General features: G+C 39.3%; 1 protein-coding gene across 5 annotated transcripts in view; it reads left to right on the forward strand.

The window, feature by feature from the left end:
• POLE (DNA polymerase epsilon, catalytic subunit) overlaps positions 1-18599 on the forward strand; it is a 65344-nt gene that overhangs the window by 25058 nt on the left and 21687 nt on the right. For 4 of the 5 annotated variants that reach the window (XR_012487975.1, XR_012487972.1, XM_074300234.1 and 1 more), the window contains 9 exons: positions 1737-1881; positions 9952-10109; positions 10743-10938; positions 14565-14779; positions 15053-15155; positions 15671-15751; positions 15840-15962; positions 17751-17963; positions 18223-18432. Coding sequence is in view for 3 of the 5 variants with exons in the window: in XM_074300234.1 (XP_074156335.1) it covers positions 1737-1881; positions 9952-10109; positions 10743-10938; positions 14565-14779; positions 15053-15155; positions 15671-15751; positions 15840-15962; positions 17751-17963; positions 18223-18432 (1444 nt within the window). In the remaining 2 variants the exon portion in view is untranslated. The remainder of the gene's footprint in view (positions 1-1736; positions 1882-9951; positions 10110-10742; positions 10939-14564; positions 14780-15052; positions 15156-15670; positions 15752-15839; positions 15963-17750; positions 17964-18222; positions 18433-18599) is intronic. The other variant, XM_074300243.1, reaches the window with a different exon arrangement.

The following is an 18599-nucleotide window of genomic DNA, read 5'->3' on the forward strand; positions in this document are numbered from 1 at the left end:
GGTTGTCTCCAATGGAATGGCTCAAGGATCTGTTTTTGACCTTTTGCAGTTCAACATTTTTATTAGTGATTTAGATAAAGGCACAAGACAGCACATTTCATCCCATTTGTGGATGACACAGACCTTGGAGGGAGAGCAGTGGCTGACAATGTTAGAATTCAAAAGAATCTTGACAAATTGGAACATCAGGATTCAAAAGGATCTTGTCAAGTTGGAACATCAAGCCTAATATGATAAAATGAAATTCAGTGGGGTAAATTTCAAGTCATCAGCTCAAGATGGGGGATAGTAGTTCTTTGACAGTCGTTCTGAAAAAGACTTCTTGGTCTTTGGAGACAGTTTTTGGCTGTGTGGTATAGCTGTCAAAAAGCCAGTGTGATCTTACGCTGGTTTAAGGTAAGATGGGCATATGCTTTATGAATCATGCTGGGAGAAAAAAATCAGAACAAAAGGGAAAAACCACAAGAGAGAGAGGGGGGGAGGAGGGGAAGAAGTGAACATAGCATGTGTTGATTTTACATTCGGTCTTCTTAGTTCTTTTTTCTGGATACAAATGGCATTTTCTGTCCAAAGTCTATTAGGATTGCTTTGGATCAGTGAACCACTGAGAAGAACCCAGTCTTTCATAATTGATCATCACACATTCTTGCTGTTACTTTATGTAAAGTATTCCTGGTTCTGCTTGTTTTACTCAGTAACCGTGAGGCAGTTTTTCTATGTAGTAGGCTGACTAGGCCTAGTTCTCTATTGCACTACCAGTTGGCTCTACAAAGAATAAGCTTACATTCTAATGCAGAGACAACAAGTACCTAGGCAAAAATATGCAGCATTAATATAAACTTAATAAATACAAATATGTATAGAGCAGTTAAAAAGAAGATAGTTTGCACTGGCAGTTGGGAGACTCAGGCATGGCTTGATGGAGAAGATATGGAAGATGATGCATTAAAGAAAGAAGGGCTAAGAGGGAGGGTAGTTCAAGCATTGGGGATAGTTGGTGCAAAGGAGAGTTGGAATATCATGAGTAAGGAACAGAGAATGGTCAGTGTGGCTATTTTTCAGAGGGTGGAAAAGGGGAGTAATGTCCAAGGAGGCTGGAAGAATGAATTGGAGCAAGGTATATGAGGCTTTACAGGCAAACACTTGACACACTTTGTTGAATATTTATAGTGCGCGGATTTGGCCTGAATCACTTTAACTGTTGAAAAGAGCCACATCCATCAGAATTGATCATTACATAATCTTATCTTTGCTGTATAGAATGATTTTTTGGTTCTATTCACTTCACTCAGCATCAGTTCATGTCTCTCCAACCTTTCTGAAATCAGCCTGCTGATCATCTCTTATAGAACAATAATATTCTATGACATTCATATGCCATAACTCATAAAGCCATTCTCCAACTGATGGGCATATAGTGATGGACTAGAAAGTCACTAAGACCTCTCCTGACTCAGTGATTTTTTGATACATAAGGTATTGACATAGAAAGACAGAATGGAATATCAATGCTCATAGTGAGATATGCACATATGGGAGGATATAGAAACCAGAGATTGCTAGTTAGAATAGGATGCTGAAGAGGACATCCTTAAAAAGTTTCACTGATCCATTTTTGTCCAGACATAGATGCTGATACATCTTCACCTGGCCTAACTAAATGACCATCCTCACCAGGATAGTCTCCAGATTCTCAGGCATGTCCTCCAATATTTTATATGTGGCTTCCATTCCAGGAGACCTCTAGAGCTTGACACAGATGGAATCTGGTGTGTCCTACCAAACAGCTTCCCAGAAAATTTTGTCATCAAGTCAACCAATGCAAAGAAGCCCAAGGTGACCATCTCCTATCCTGGAGCTATGTTAAATATCATGGTGAAGGTAAGTCAATGAGATTAGCTTTTTCCTAATTTTTAATTAACTTAGTATTTTATTTTTCCAAATACATGTAAAGATAGTTTTCAACATACATTTTTTAAATAATAGCCTTTTATTTTCAAAACACATGCAAAGATAGTTTTCAACATTTATCTTGCAAAATCTTGTGTTCCAAATTTTTCTCCCTCCCTTTCCCTACCCCCTCCTTTAGACAGCAAGTAATCCAATATATATTAAACATGTAGTTCTTCTATACATATTTCCATATTTACACAAGAAAAATCAGATCAAAAAGGGGGGAAAAAATAAGGGGAAAAAAAAAGCAGACTAGTAACAACAACAACAAAAAAAGGTGAAAATACTATGTTGTAATCCACATTCAGTCCCCATCATCCTCTCTCTGGATGCAGATGGCTCTCTCCATCACAAGTCTATTGGAATTGACCTAAATCACCTCATTGTTGAGAAGAGCCATGCCAGAGTTGGTCATCACATTATCTTGTTGTTGCTGTGTACAATGTTCTCTTGGTTCTACTCACTTCACTTAGCATCAATTCATGTAAGTCTCTTCAGGCCTTTCTGAAATCATCCTGCTAATATTCCTTAACATTCATATACCATAACTTATTCAACCATTCTCCAATTCATGGGCATCCACTCAGTTTCCAGTTTCTTGCTACTACAAAAAGGGCTGCCACAACTACTTTTGTATATCAACATATGTTTCTGTAAAATTTTGTGTTCCACATTTTTCTCCCCTTCTCCCTTACCTTCCCCCTCTTCAAGAAAGCAAGCAATCTGATATAGGTAAAACATGTGCAATCCTTTTAATCTACTACAGTCCTATTTGCAAACTCAAACTATTGTTTTGCATAAGATTATCAGTGGCAAGTGTGTGAAATAGGAAGGAGAAGAGAGAAAAGGAAGCAGTGATTAACAACAGAAGATCATGTTTGACTGGTGTTTTATTGTTAGTTGAGGAGAGGACACAAGTGAGATGATCCTGAATCAATGGGGAAGTACTCCATACCACTAATTAGGAGATTAAAAGTGGAACCTCAGCTAGAATAAAATCATGTGTGCTTACATAGTTAGTAATGGAGAGGAAATAAGTTTATTGGAAAGTAAACTCACTTGAATAAATCATTAGCTATTGTTTGTCCTTTCTTCTTGAAGAAGTCCTTGACATCAGGGAAGTGATATCATGACAAGCAAGTTAATTGCATTTCAGTGAGGGAAGGCTGGACAGAGTCACCTGCCTCACTTTCCCCTCCAGAGCCAACTGATTCCAGTGGCTGGATAGAGATCAGGACAACTGGAGATGGCTTGATGCAGTGGAAGATCTTTTTTAAGTCAAGGTTTACAGGCCCTAGTCTGACTGAGGCCGAACTCATTTAGGGATTGAGGCTAGGTAGAAATTGAGGCAAAAAATGGCCTTCTTCACCTAAGCAAAAGAACTCTAAAGTTTTAAGACTTGAACCTTCATTCTCTGATTCCACATTCAACACTGTCTTATAGCTTTAATATTATAGGCTCTATGATTGCTCTCAGCTCAGACTCTGATTCTAAGCTCTCTCCCAACACAAAATATTCTATACTCCAAGTTCCCTCCAACTCTGCCAACCTGTGCATCTAAGAATACGTTGAAGTTCAGATGGACCTCCTGTCAGAGTTTATGGGTGTGAATATATTCCCTTTGCCCTTGAAGGTCACGACCCAGCCATTCCTTTTTATAAGTAGTTGATTTTATAGTGCTTCAATACAGTGAAGTGCTTTACGTACAATCTTATTTGATCCTTGCAACAGTGCTATGGAGAAGACATAACAGCTCTTAGTTCCATTTTGCTGATGAGAAAGCAGCATTGAAGGCTTTTGAAAATTACTTTTCATTAGGTTATTGAAGCAGAGAAGGCATCAGCATTGCACCTGAGCAGTAAAATAGAGAGAAAGCAAGACACATAAGGAAGTAGAAGATGCAAGACGAGAAAAGGAAAAGGAAATTGGAAATCATGTGCTTTTAACTTCAGAGAAGTCTTAGTCAAGTGACATGACTCCACATCATTCTGCACTTCTCTTTTCCCAGCTTTGAAATTTTTTTGACACACAATCATGACATCTAGTGGCAAAAGGGGGAAGCAGAAACAACCTCAAAAATCTTTTCACTGTGTCAGTGGAAATGATTTTGGAATTTTTGCTGCAGGGAGAATGAAAGTGTGGTGGGGAAGAATATTGCACTTAGCCGAAACAAATCTCACTTTCAACTTGCTACTTGTGTGATCCTGAGCATCTTTTTTCTTCTGTGGGGACAGTAATAAATTCAAATGAAGCTAATGTTTATTTATTTTTTAAAGTAGTTTGTGACTTTGTCCTAAAATATCTTTTTAGCTTCATTATATAAATTGTTCCTTTCCTGTGCTTTACAGTGAAACCAGCCTGGTTTTTTTGATGTTCTTCACAAAAGTATACATATTATTTTCCCACATTTGTCCGGGTTAGTTTCCAGGTTTGGAATTTAACTCTGCTTCATTTCCTTCACAAGTCAGTCCAAGTGCCACCTTTTACATGAAACCTTTCTTGATCTTCCCAGATGTTCATGTTCTTTCCTCCATAATAATTTTGTACTTTGTATGCATTTTATAATATCTAATCAATGTACTTGTTTTCCTGATAGAATATAAGCTTCCTGAGAGTGTTTAATTTTTGTCTCCCAACACCTGTCACTATGCCTGACATATGGTAGATATTTAATAACTGCTTACTTCCTTCCTTGTTTGGTAAAAGACTTTGCAGACTTTTAAATCCTATGTAAATGTTAACTACTATTCTTGTTATTAGACTGAAAAATTTAGTGCATGACAGGGGAGGCCTATCCCCTGTTTGTATATATCTAGAAAATATATATAGAAAAATGAAGTTGACCCTGATTTTGGAGAACTTTAAATATTATATGAAGGAATTATATTTTTTCCTAGAGACAATAGAAAACTAATGTGATTTTTGAGTGAGGGTCAAGATATTGGGGAGATTATTTTGGCAACTTTGGGAAAAGTAGTTTGCAGGGGATAAAGACTGGAGATATGGAGAGACCAATTTTGAAGCAATAGTTTATTTGTCTAATCTTCAATGTTTCTTTAATAAATAATAATGCATCTTTTGAAAATAATCAACTATGTCTTCTATTACACATAGGTTATATATGTAGAAGTTCTATTTTTAAAGATCCAGTCCTCATTGATTTCTAGTCCAATAGGCATTAATTACCCATTGGACAATTTGAACTAGATGGACTATCAGTATAGTATTTCAAACTTCGCTATTTCTCTCTGGAACATCAACATCTGTGTTGTTAACTCAGATGCACTATCTTAGGATCACCCTAGATTCCTCAATCTCACTCATTGAGTTGACACTATAGTTTAATATCTGTTTAGTTGAGGTTATAGTTTAATAAGTATCTGAACTGAAGCAGTGGTCATATATGAGAGGAGAAAAAAAGATGATTTTAAGAGCTGTTGTAGAAGTAAAATCAGTAAGATTTGGCAATGATTAGCTATGGGGATTAAGGGAAAGGAAGAATCAAAGATGATGCTAAGGTAAGTAGAAAGATGATGTGGCACTTGATAGAAATAGAGAAACGTGGAAGGAGGGTAAGTTTCAAGGGAAGATAACATTATGAACATGTTGAGTCTTAAAATGTGAAAAAAACATTATGATGGAGATGTTTAAACAAGACTTCAAATCTAGTCTGTGTCTAGGCCAATTGAGTGGGACTAGAGTTTAGGAGATTAATTACTACTGGATATATAGATTTGGGAGTCATCTATAAAGAGATGCTAATCGAACCATGGGAATGGAAGTTGCCAAAATCATCTCTCTGATATATAACAAGGAAAAGAATATATGTTGAGAAGGGACAAGGACCTAGGATATATGAAGCCTTTGAGGACAGTAATACTTAGGAAGCAGGAGAAGGATGATTGTCTTCAGGAAAGAAGATAGGATGAGAAATATAAGTAGTAAGAGAATTAGGAGAGGGTAGTGTCATTGAAACAGAGATGAGAGGATGACAGTGTTAAAAGTTGCAGTGGACAAATTAAGATGGAGACTTAGAAAAGTAATTGAATTTAGCATTTACTTACTTACTGATGACCTGGAACAGAAGTTTTCCTAGGGTGTTGGGAGTTGAATTTCTAATCATATGAAAAAGTGCTTCAAATCACTGTTGATCACAGAAATGCAAATTAAGACAACTCTGAGATACCACTACACATCTGTCAGATTGGCTAAGATGACAGGAAAAGATAATGACGAATGTTGGAGGGGATGTGGGAAAGCTGGGACTCTAATACATTGTTGGTGGAATTGTGAATGGATCCAACCATTCTGGAAAGCAATTTGGAACTATGCTCAAACTGTGTATACCCTTAGACCCAACAGTGTTTCTACTGGACTTATATCCCAAAGAGATCTTAAAGAAGGGAAAGGGACCCACTTGTGCAAAAATGTTTGTGGCAGCCCTTTTTGTAGTGGCAAGAAACTGGAAACTGAGTGGCTGCCCATCAATTGGTGAATGGCTAAATAAATTATGGTACATGAAAGTTATGGAATATTATTGTTTTGTAAGAAACGACCAACAGGATGATTTCAGAGAGGTCTGGAGAGACTTACATGAACTGATGCTGAGTGAAATGAGCAGAACCAGGAGATCATTATGCACAGCAACAAGACTATACAATGATCAGTTCTGATGGACGTGGCTGTCTTCAACAATGAGATGATTCAAACCAGTTCCAATTGTTCAGTGATAAAGAAAGCCATATATACCCAGAGAGAGGTTTGTGGGAATTGAATGTAGCATTTCCATGCTTTCTCTTGATGTTTGCTTGCATTTTGTTTTCCTTCTCAGGTTTTTTTCTTTCTAGATCTGATTTTTCTTCTGCAGCAAGATAACTGTATAAATATGTATACATATATTGGATTTGACATATATTTTAGCATATTTGACATGTATTGGACTACCTGCCATCCAGGGGAGAGGATGAGGGGAAAGAGGGAAAAATTTGGAACCGAAAGGTTTGCAAGGGTCAATGTTGAAAAATTACCCATGCACTTGTTTTGTAAATAAAAAGCTTTAATTTAAAAAAAAAAGTGTTGGGATGAAAGACAGATTAAAAATGTTGAGTAGAGCATGAATTGACAAATTATTTATTTCTTTTGAACATTCATTTAAAGGAAATTTTGAATTCCAAACTCTCTCTCTCCCACCTGTGCCCTATTCAATAAGTCAAGAAATGTGATATCAATTGTACATGCAAAATCATGCAAAGCATTTCCATATTAGCTATGTTGCAAAAGAAAGCAAGACAAATAAAATGAGAAAATTATGTTTTAATCTGTATTGATAATCAGTTCTTTCGTTAATGTAAATAGCATTTTTCATTCTAAGTTTTTAGACTAGTCTTGGATCATTATATTGATTGGGAAACCCAAGTCATTTCACAGTTTGATCATTGTACAATATTGCTGTTACTATGAAGATTGTTTTCTGATGTTGCTCATTTCACTTTGCATCAGTTCACATAAGTCTTTCCAGGTTTTCCTGAAGCCATCCTGCTCATCATTTCTTATGGTGCAGTAATAAATATTCCATCAAAATCATATACCACAACTCGTCCAGCCATTCTCCAATAATGAACATCCTCTTAATTTTCAATTCTTTGCCATCACAAAAAGCTGTATAAACATTTTTGTGCATATAGTCTTTTTCCTTTTTTTAAATTTCTTTGGAATATAGAGCTAATAGTGGTATTGTTGGGCCAAAGGGTATGCATAGTTTGATTGCCTTTTGAGCATAGTTCTAAATTGCTCTCTAGAATGTTTGGATCAACTCCATCAGCAGTGTTGTTCCCAGTTTTCCCACCAATATTTGTCATTTCCTATTTATGTCATATTAGCTAAATCTGAATGTGAGGCGGTAGGTATAAGAATGATATTTCTTTTTTTTTCTTTTTGAGAATGATAGGGGGCAGCTAGGTGGCACAGTAGTTAGAGCACCAGCCCTGAATTCAGGAGGACCAGAGTTCAAATCTGATCTCAGACACTTAATACTTCCTAGCTGTGTGACCCTGGGCAAGTCACTTAACCCCAGCCTCAGGAAGAAGAAAAAAAAAGAGAAAGAGAATGATATTTCAAAGTTGTTTTAATTTATATTCTCTAATCAATGATGATTCAGAGCTGAAAATTGCCTGTTCAATTTATTGACCATTTATCTGTTGGGAAAATGACTTATATTCTTAAAAACTTGACTCAGTTTTCTATGTATTTGAGAAATGAAGCCTTTTATAAGATTTTTATTGTGAAAGGAATCAGTGATAACAAAATGGAAGGGATGGCATAGTAATACCAAGTTTAATTGAGAATTGGGAGACTTTTAGGCAGTAGGGAAAAAAAGCAGTAGATAAGGAAAGGCTGAGGATGAAAGACAGGGATTGATCTAGAGGACATTCCTAGGGGAGAAAGGAAGATTCAGAATCAAGGATACCAGTAGAGGAACTGATCTTGGTTATAAGAGTCACTTATTTAACACTGGAATAAGAAAGAAAATGGAGACCTTTAAGATATGAAATAGAGGAACAGAGCCTCAAAGACACCTTGATTGTCTCAAGTGAGGGGCTCTACTGTTAAATGGACTGAAGAGGAATGGCATAGAAGATTTAAGATATAAGATTTGTAATGGTTCCTGGAGAAGGGAGTATGACTGACAGTCAGGGAATGATGGATTGTCCTGCAGTGGTGAGAGCCAAGATTAAATAACATAAATTTGTAATGGACTGAATCAGCATGGTTGGTATTTCTTTCATTGGCTCATGGCCCAGTCTTAATGGTGGGAGAAGATAGTTTGTAGAAGTATCACAGAGTGGAAGGGGTTAGCTTGACATGAGAGGCCAGGAAGAAGAGATTCAAGGCTGTAGTAGGACCATGGAGAGTTGGATTGTGGTCTGGACACCAGACTGCTAGAAAGGAAGGAGAATGGCCTGGCATTTGATAGACTACTATACGAAGTATATGATATGCCTAAATGATGGAACCTCTGTTAATGTGCTATATGTATGCTTAATACCATTAGGAAGCTTTATGTAACCAATTATGCAGTCCCCACAGAGTATCATTTTTCTACTTAAAATGATTAAAAGTTTATAAATGTCATATCTTTGTTCTTATATCATTATGATTTATTTGCTTATTTCCTGTGGGATTATGTAATACTCTTTACACTAGGGTTTCTAAAAGCAGGGGCTTTCTGTATATTTAGAACTGGAATATATTTTCATTTCAGTTTTGAATTTGACAAATTCTATTTTCCTTCAAACAAAATAATGAAGTTATATTGTAGAGATTTAACCTTGGAGACATTAGAAAGGTATTCTAATTGAATCTGACCAAACCACCCATAGAACTATAATAATATCTCTTAAACGGATATAGAATACCAACTTATCTCTTTGTGTTACCGTTTTTCTGATTTTGAGCGTGTTGTTTCTCCAATTAGAAAATAAATTTCTCTTGGTAGACCTACATCCCTTCTCTTGGAGCTCTCCAAGTACTGCCTCCACAGTCCTTTCTCTGCTGTGCTCTCTTTTCCACAGTTAGCTTGGATTCTCAAGGAACGAGAGAGTGTATCTAGCAGTTATCTGTCCTCTGACCTGTACAGCATTAACATTTTAACCTCATTTAAACTTCAATTAAAATTTTAACCTTATCCCCTTTATTCCGCAGCTTCTGAGAAATAAAAAGTTCTTCTTTCTCACAGAAAGACTATGCAGCCTTAGTGTTTACATGGATTATAAAGAGAGCTGACTTGAAGATTATGGAAGTGAAAACTCTGTCTTGAGTTCAGGAGTGTTCTGATGGATATAGGGAAGGGAAGGGCTTGGAAAGATGATGTGCTTGTCTGTTTTGTTCTAATGAGTTGCCTGTGAGGGAATTTGTAATTCCCTTTCCACTTAGGTACTACCTAGAGCTCTGGAGACCCTAACTCTGGAGAATGAGAGATTTTTGTCTGTTCACCTGCAGGAAGGCTTCACAAATGATCAGTATCAAGAGCTCACTGAGCCCACTTCCCTCACTTACATCACCCGCTCAGAAAACAGTATCTTCTTTGAAGTGGATGGTCCATACCTTGCTATGATTCTTCCAGCTTCCAAGGAGGAGGGGAAGAAACTGAAGAAAAGGTAGAAGACAGTTTTCCTAGTTAGAGAATATTGCCTATAGAATTGGGTTTAGCATGTGTAGACTGGCTGAAGGTTGAGAACCCAGGACTTCCATAAGCCAACAGGACAAACAATAGGAAGTTCTGCCAATTCCTAAAGGAATGGAATTGATGGCCAAAGACTTTGAATGTGAAGAATAATTTCTTGGAGGAGTTTTTGTGCCTGGTTTTGAGGTTTCTTTCTTTTACTAACTCAGTTGGCAGATGGGCTTTGAGAACTGCTATTTCCAGTATATCTCTTGCCTTGTAGCCAAAGTAGGAAGGAGCCTTTTTGAGCTTAATGGAGCCCATCCTCCAACAGCAGCCAATGCTGGGCTCTTTAGCTTGATAGGACATGGTAGAGTTAATAGCCTTTGAGAATCCAGGTCTCACCTTGATGCCAGAATGAGGCACTGAGAGGACCCTCCTCAATGGTTATAGTATTTTTAAACTGCTTGTGTTCCTCTGAGAGAGCTCCTATGGGGACAGAACAGCTCTTGGTTCAAGAACAGCAGGCTGGATGTGGAATGGCATCAGGGGCATGGCAACCTATCTGCAAACAGAAGAGAAGGGTAAAAAATATGTCCACTAACTGATTTCCTACACTCTATTGTAGATATGCTGTGTTCAATGAAGATGGTTCCCTGGCTGAGCTAAAGGGCTTTGAGGTCAAACGGCGTGGGGAACTGCAGCTGATTAAGATCTTCCAGTCGTCAGTGTTTGAAGCATTCCTAAAGGGTAGCACCTTGGAGGAGGTCTATGGGTCTGTTGCCAAAGTAGCAGATTATTGGCTAGATGTGCTCTATAGCAGGGTACGTATTGCTCCTGGTGTGCACTATTTTTACATGTGGTAGTACTAGGGAGCACTGTGCATTTACAGTGAATGTACTTTATATGCATTATCTTAGTGTGAGTCAGGATGGCTATCTTCTCATATTTGAAGGGCAGTCATGTAGAAGGAGGATTAGACTCTGGTGGGGGGAACATTGATACAGAGAATCAGGTTCAAGTTACAAAGATGGTCTTCCTAACATCCAAAAGTCAAGCAGGCTGCCCAGAGGGCTCATTGCACGTCCTCACCCAATGGCTTCATGACCACCTGCTGACATATTGTAGAGGGCCTTCCTGATCAGCTCTGAGGTGGATTTTTTGGCATACTCAGTGTATTGTGTGCAGCCCTGGGATTCTGCAAAACCCAGTTAAACGGGCTCACTTTGTTGTTTCTCCCATGTGACATTGCAGTCCTCAATGCCTAAGATGCATTGCCTCCTCACCTCTGTTCCTTAGAACTCCTCATCTCTTGCTTTTTAAAAATAATTTGTATAGCATTTTCCCACAGGATTTATTCATACATCTTCCTGTTGAGAGGAGAGGTTTTATTACCTTTTCTTCAGAATTGTTATTTTTTTTTTGTTTGTTTGTTTCAGTACACTCTAATCTTTTCATTAGGAATGCTTGGAAGTCCTTTGTTTCATTCTTTAAGGTTTATATTTCTCCTCTACAATACACTCAATTTTGTGTTTAATCATTTAGTCATGTCTGACTCTCTAACCTCATGAACCATAGCACTCCAAAACCTTCTCACTGTCTCTTAAAAGTCTATCCCAAGCTCATGTTTGTTCTTTCCATGACACTTTATCCATGACACTCATCCTTGGCCATCCCCTTTTCCTTTTGTTTTTAATCTTTACCAATATCAGGATCTTTTCTCCTGAGTCCTACCTTCTCATTATATTCAGTTTTAGTGGGTAAGTTATTTTTGGTTGTAAATCTTCCCCTTCCCCTCCTCCTCTTCTCCTTTTTTCTCCCTTCTTTGCCTTCCACAATATTGTATTCAAACCCTTTGTTCTTTTCTTGTGATAGCTACTAAGTTATATATATAATTCTCTCTGTGATTTTCTTCTTTGCCCTCTGATTCTAAAATATCTAGTTAATTTTTGAAATATTTTGGTCAGGTTAACTTTTTGGTCATAGCTTTCAGGTACAATGATTCTTAAATTATCTTTCCTTATTCTATTTTCCAGATCAGTTTTTTTTACTTTGAGTTACTTTATTTTTTTATTTTTTCAGTCCTTTGACTTTGTTTTTGATATATCTTGAAATTTCCTGAAGTCATTGCCTTCTATTTGGTCCATTCTAATTTTCTAGGAATTTATTATATGGATAAAGGTTTTCTGTCTCTTGTGATAATCTGTTTATTACCTTTCAATTATTTTTTTTCTTAGCTCTCATCTCTTTTATAATTTTTTTCTCTATTGTTAATAAAAATATTTTTTGACACTTAAAAAAGAAAACAACAAAACTTTTTTTTTTTTTTAAACCCCTATTTGCTTCCAGGGATTATTTGAATTGGTGTCTAAGATATATATATATATATATTTTTTTTTTTTTTCTTTTTGATATTTTGCCTATAAATATTTTGGAGTCTTTTGCTTTTAAGCTTATGTCTTGAGCATACCTGTCATCACAGCTTTTAATGATAGGATTCTTTACTTTGTTTGCTTGTTCTTTCAGCCTACTTCCTGACTCCAGACTAGTTCTTAGGGCCAACCTCTACACACTTCTGGAGGGAATGTTTGTGCTGCTGTGACTGCTGCTTTCTTAAGAGTATTGCATATTGTATGATTCCAGAATTTTAGAAACACAAGACTAGCAAACTTTCGTAATTTCTGAAGTGGTCTGATCCACGGCAAAATTTGATGGGTCACTCTCTCCTTCTTCCTCCTTTCCCCTACTCCGGGGTCTAAATTCTGAAAATTCATGATGTGGATTTGGGTCTAGACAAAATACCTATGAGCTTACCTGTTTGGAGTTGTAGTAGATTGCTTTTGAACTTGCCTATTCTTAATCAGGCTGGAAGATGTATTAATTCAGTAACAGAACTAGAAGTTTCCTTTTATTCTAAGATCTGTCCCTAGCTATTCTGCTAGAACTAAGATCCTGCTTTGCTTCTAGGGTCTAAGCCATATAGCTGCTTCTTGTTTCTGAACTTGTGCTTTGCTTGGTACCTAGAACCTAGAATGCCATCTTTAGATACATAGCCTCTTCTTGGTTTCCTCTAGAACTGGGGGGTCAGCAGCTGGTTTGTACCCTATACTGTTTTGTCTGTATCTCTCTACCCTGCACAGTTTTTAACTCCTCTTTGATTTGGGTCTTGTCCTGACATACAGTCTCTTCCCATTCTAGAATGTTTAGTACTACTGTTCCTGGCTAGACTTTGTATCTAAATTTAAAGATGTTTCTGACTATCTTCCAATGTTGACCTGGACTAGGAAAATATCTTACTGCGAATTTTTTTTTCTTGGATTTCCTGATAAGTGCTCAGTTGGTTGCATTTTCTAGCATCTTTTTTTTAAAGTTTTCAAAGCTCCCCTTAAAACATCTTCTCTTACACGAGGCATTTCCTATCTCTTAGGTTGCTAATGATTCACCAAAAATTATCTTTTACTTTATTCATATTTTATTATTTTTGTATAACCTTACAAGTATACATGCTGTTGTTTTTACTTTTGTAATCTCAGTGCCTAGCCCAGTGCATAGTAGACACATAGTAGGCGCTTGTTGGTTGATCTCATTTGATCTTTATAGTGGGTCAGAAAGCTAGGGAGGAAAAAGTGTTATCCTCATATTACTGATAAGGAAATTCAAGGGGAGAAAGATGAATGGTTCTGGCAAGGATCACAGTGCTAAAAGTGTCAAAGTTAGGTCTCTAGCTCAGATCTTTGGAGTCTCATTCTAGCCTTCATTCCCTAATATTGTGCTGCTTAGCCTTATTGTGTGAGTTTCTGTAGGAGACAGATATAAGTAACCAAAAAGAGCCATTCATTAGGCTTAATGAATTCTTACTAAAGGAAGTTTTTCTCACTAATGTTTTTCTGAAATCTCCCTCAGCTAATTTAGAGAATCATAGAATAGAGACCTTCAAGATAATTTATTCAAATTTCTGTCCTTTCCTTTTAACAAATGCAGAAAGTAAAGGTAAATGGGGCAGCTTGGTGGCAACTGGATAGAATTCTGGGTCTGGGCTCAGGGATACCTGAGTTCAAATATTTCCTAGCTGTGTGATTCTGAGCAAGTCAGTTAACTCTGTTTGCCTCAGTTACTTCATCTGTAAAATGAACTGGAGAACCACAGGGCCAACCATTCCAGTATCTGTGCCAAGAGAACCCCAAATGGGATCACAGAGTCGACACAATTAAAGTGACTGAACAATAATGACAAAAGATTAAATGATAGGTGAAAGGTCAAAAGACAAGTGACAGGTCCAGGAAGAAACCCAGTCCAATATATTTTCCATGATAACCTGCTGTAAATATATTCAGACTATAGAGATTCTGAAATGGGAAATTCCATGTGAGGGACAATTAAGGGGAAATGTTGTTAGGCTTCCATACTGTTAACATATCCTTAGAAATGGTTTATGGACTCTCCTTCCTAGGCAGCCAACATGCCAGACTCAGAACTGTTTGAACTGATCTCTGAAAACCGCTCCATGTCTCGGAAACTGGAAGATTATGGGGAGCAAAAATCCACATCCATCAGTACAGCCAAGAGACTGGCCGAGTTCTTGGGAGATCAGATGGTGAAGGATGCTGGACTGAGCTGTCGCTTCATCATTTCCCGCAAACCTGAAGGGTCTCCAGTCACAGAGAGGTAATTATTACAAGAAGCCCAAGTGGTGATGATGCATTGAGAAAGAAGGAGTCAGAAGGTTAAGAAAAGATGTGCACATTACGATCAAGCAAGATTGAGCATTAACTGAGTCTCTCTGGGATATCTGTGATTGGATTACAAACGTTTTACGGGCCAAGCAATGGGATTTGTCAGGGATGATAAATAGGAAGAGCACATTCTGTTCTGGATAATGGGGTAGAGGAGGTGCTGGGTCTCTTTGGTGAATAACATGGACGTTGCTGTGTCACCTAGGGCCATCCCACTTGCTATTTTCCAAGCAGAGCCCACAGTAAGAAAACACTTCCTCCGGAAATGGCTCAAGAGCTCTTCCTTACAAGACTTTGACATTCGGACAGTAAGTCATAAGACTTTTCTATGCCCAACTCTTCAAGAGGGGAAGCCTGGCAGATGAGAATATCCAGGATTCACAAGGATGACGCCTGACCCAAAGGCTTGCAGATTTAGAATTGGAAGGGACCTCGTGGGTCACCTAGTCCAGCCCTCTCCATTTACAGATGAGAAAACTGAGGCTCAGCCAGGTTAAGTGATCTGCCTGTGGTCACACAGCTAGGTGGAAGCAGAGATGAGATTTGAGCCACTGGTTGCTCAGAAACCAAAGCCAGTGCTCTTTTCCCTGGACACCCTGCCTCCCTGGCCTTTCTTTTGTGACTTTCAGTGAGTTCCTGAAGTCACAGGACTCTAAAATTACCTTAGTGGCTAAAAGTGACATGTGGCTGAAAAGCTTGATGCTGGTGTAGAAAGACCAGTACAGAGGACAGCCAACTTGTACCTGTTCTCCGAAATGTGCTTTCTGTTTCTCCTGCCTCTTGGTCCTCTGATTGTGTTTTTCTGAATCACATTCATAAATAGATCCTGGACTGGGATTACTACATTGAAAGACTTGGGAGTGCCATCCAGAAGATCATCACCATTCCTGCAGCCCTGCAGCAGGTATGAGTGAAAGCCGCAAGAAGAGGGCCCAGAGCAGCCCGAGAGCTGGACAAACACCTTTCCCTGATCCAAATGCTGTTTCCTCTAGGTAAAGAACCCAGTGCCACGTGTCCGGCACCCTGATTGGCTACACAAGAAGCTGATGGAGAAGCATGATATATATAAGCAGAAGAAGATCAGTGAGCTTTTTATCCACGAGGGCAAAAGACAGGTAAGAAGGACCTTGCTGAGCACAGATAAAGGATGTGTTGTCAAGGGAGTGTCTGTCTCGAGACAAGAGACAGAGCTCACGGCAATGAAGGTATGCAGCATTGGTGTCCAAACCTGCTTGACATGCCTTACCTCAGTGATGAGGCTTTTATGGTGGCACTCCCAGTCTGGCCAGCTCCTTCTTCACCCCACCCCCCAGGGAACACATTCTTCTCGCCTGTTAGACTTAAAAGCATCCACTGTTGCTTTTAAGCTAAAGCTGTCTTCTCTGCAATTGCTTAACCATGATCTGATATTTTAGCCCTTTCTGGATTCCCCCCAGCATCTCTTTTGCAAATTTCATTTCTTTAGATTCTTTTTCTTCCTTTGAAAAAATTTTCTTTGGTGAATGCTTCTTTTTTAAATATTCCTTTCCTTCCTTCCTTCCTTCCTTCCTTCCTTCCTTCCTTCCTTCCTTCCTTCCTTCCTTCCTTCCTTCCTTCCTTCCTTCCTTCCTTCCTTCCTTCCTTCCTTCCTTCCTTCCTTCCTTCCTTCCTTCCTTCCTTCCTTCCTTCCTTCCTTCCTTCCTTCCTTCCTTCCTTCCTTCCTTCCTTCCTTCCTTCCTTCCTTCCTTCCTTCCTTCCTTCCTTCCTTCCTTCCTTCCTTCCTTCCTTCCTTCCTTCCTTCCTTCCTTCCTTCCTTCCTTCCTTCCTTCCTTCCTTCCTTCCTTCCTTCCTTCCTTCCTTCCTTCCTTCCTTCCTTCCTTCCTTCCTTCCTTCCTTCCTTCCTTCCTTCCTTCCTTCCTTCCTTCCTTCCTTCCTTCCTTCCTTCCTTCCTTCCTTCCTTCCTTCCTTCCTTCCTTCCTTCCTTCCTTCCTTCCTTCCTTCCTTCCTTCCTTCCTTCCTTCCTTCCTTCCTTCCTTCCTTCCTTCCTTCCTTCCTTCCTTCCTTCCTTCCTTCCTTCCTTCCTTCCTTCCTTCCTTCCTTCCTTCCTTCCTTCCTTCCTTCCTTCCTTCCTTCCTTCCTTCCTTCCTTCCTTCCTTCCTTCCTTCCTTCCTTCCTTCCTTCCTTCCTTCCTTCCTTCCTTCCTTCCTTCCTTCCTTCCTTCCTTCCTTCCTTCCTTCCTTCCTTCCTTCCTTCCTTCCTTCCTTCCTTCCTTCCTTCCTTCCTTCCTTCCTTCCTTCCTTCCTTCCTTCCTTCCTTCCTTCCTTCCTTCCTTCCTTCCTTCCTTCCTTCCTTCCTTCCTTCCTTCCTTCCTTCCTTCCTTCCTTCCTTCCTTCCTTCCTTCCTTCCTTCCTTCCTTCTTCTTTTTCTTTTTCTTTTTCTTTTTCTTTTTTTTTTTTGGCTGAGGCACTTAAGCAACTTGCCCAGGATCACGCAGCTAATAAGTGTTAGTGGCTGAAACCAGATTTGAGCTCAGGTCCTCCTGATTTCAGGGCTGGTGCTCTATCCACTGCACTATCTAGCTGTCCCCAAATGCTTCCTATTCTTAAGTATTTTCTGTTTAATTTCATTCTAGTCATTAGACACAAATATTTCTGTCTTTCTCTTTTCGGTGAGAAACAAAAAATATTCTGCCTTTCCTTCTAAATAGCTTGCTTTTGCCTCAGCATCCCTTCTTTCCATACTTCCTATTCACCAGCTTAGACATGTCATGTGGTCTGTCAGTCAGGACATCATTTTGAAAACACTCTGATAGTGGTAAGGAAATGGTACTTACTGAACAACTACCAGATACTAGAAACTTTGTGGTATGAAGCGCAAGTTATACTACTGCCATAGTCCTAGACTCTTAGGCTTCTTGCTTCTAGGTCACTGTCAATCAGCATCCAGAGGGTAGCCAGGAACATGGGATTCTGGATATGGAGGACCTCGGTGTCACCAAGCCGTTGCAGCCAGCAGTCCCGATTGCCACCAAAAGGAAGAGAGTCCCTGTAGAGAGCCAAGAAGAGTCCCAGAATTTAGAGTTGACCCAGTCCTGGCGAGAAATTTTGGGACAGCCACCTTCTCTTGGTACAACCCAGGTAAGGCAGTGAAGGGGTCAACACAGTCCTCATTGTTGGAGGCTCAAACTCTAACTTGGACTCATCTACCCAAAGGGACCTGCTGTGTCCTTTGACCCCTGATCTGGAAGTCTTTAGGCCTCTTAGTAGAACTTGGCTCCTAGCGCACATCCAAAGGGAGGCATTCTTGCAAGCTGTCCAGAGGGTACTGGTGTTTCTGAAGCTCTTGTTGGCTTTTTCCCTTCCTGCTCACACAGATCTTTTCACACTTTCTTTACAGGAAGAATGGCTCGTGTGGCTCTCGTTCCATAAGAAGAAGTGGGAGCTACAGGCCCGTCAGCGCCAAGAGCGCAGAAAGAGACGGCGTATGGAGACTAGAAACAGGGTGCTGAACTCAGGCATCATTCGTGACGGCCCAACCACAGGACTAGGGCACTTTCTGCGGAGAACAGCCCGCAGCATTCTGGACCTGCCTTGGCAGATCGTGCAGGTGTGAGGGAGGAATTTTCTAGATGGGGTGAAGAAGCAAATATATTTTTGCAGTAAAATCCAGAATCTACTAGATCCAGCTTCAGAGAAATGAGGCCTTGGGACATTGGAGACCCAGAAGCTAATTGTTGCCCACAGTCTGCATCAGGATGGAATGAGGAGAAAGGC

The sequence above is a fragment of the Sminthopsis crassicaudata genome, chromosome 1 (assembly GCF_048593235.1).
Source record: "Sminthopsis crassicaudata isolate SCR6 chromosome 1, ASM4859323v1, whole genome shotgun sequence".
In the NCBI taxonomy this organism is placed as follows: Eukaryota; Metazoa; Chordata; class Mammalia; order Dasyuromorphia; family Dasyuridae; genus Sminthopsis; species Sminthopsis crassicaudata.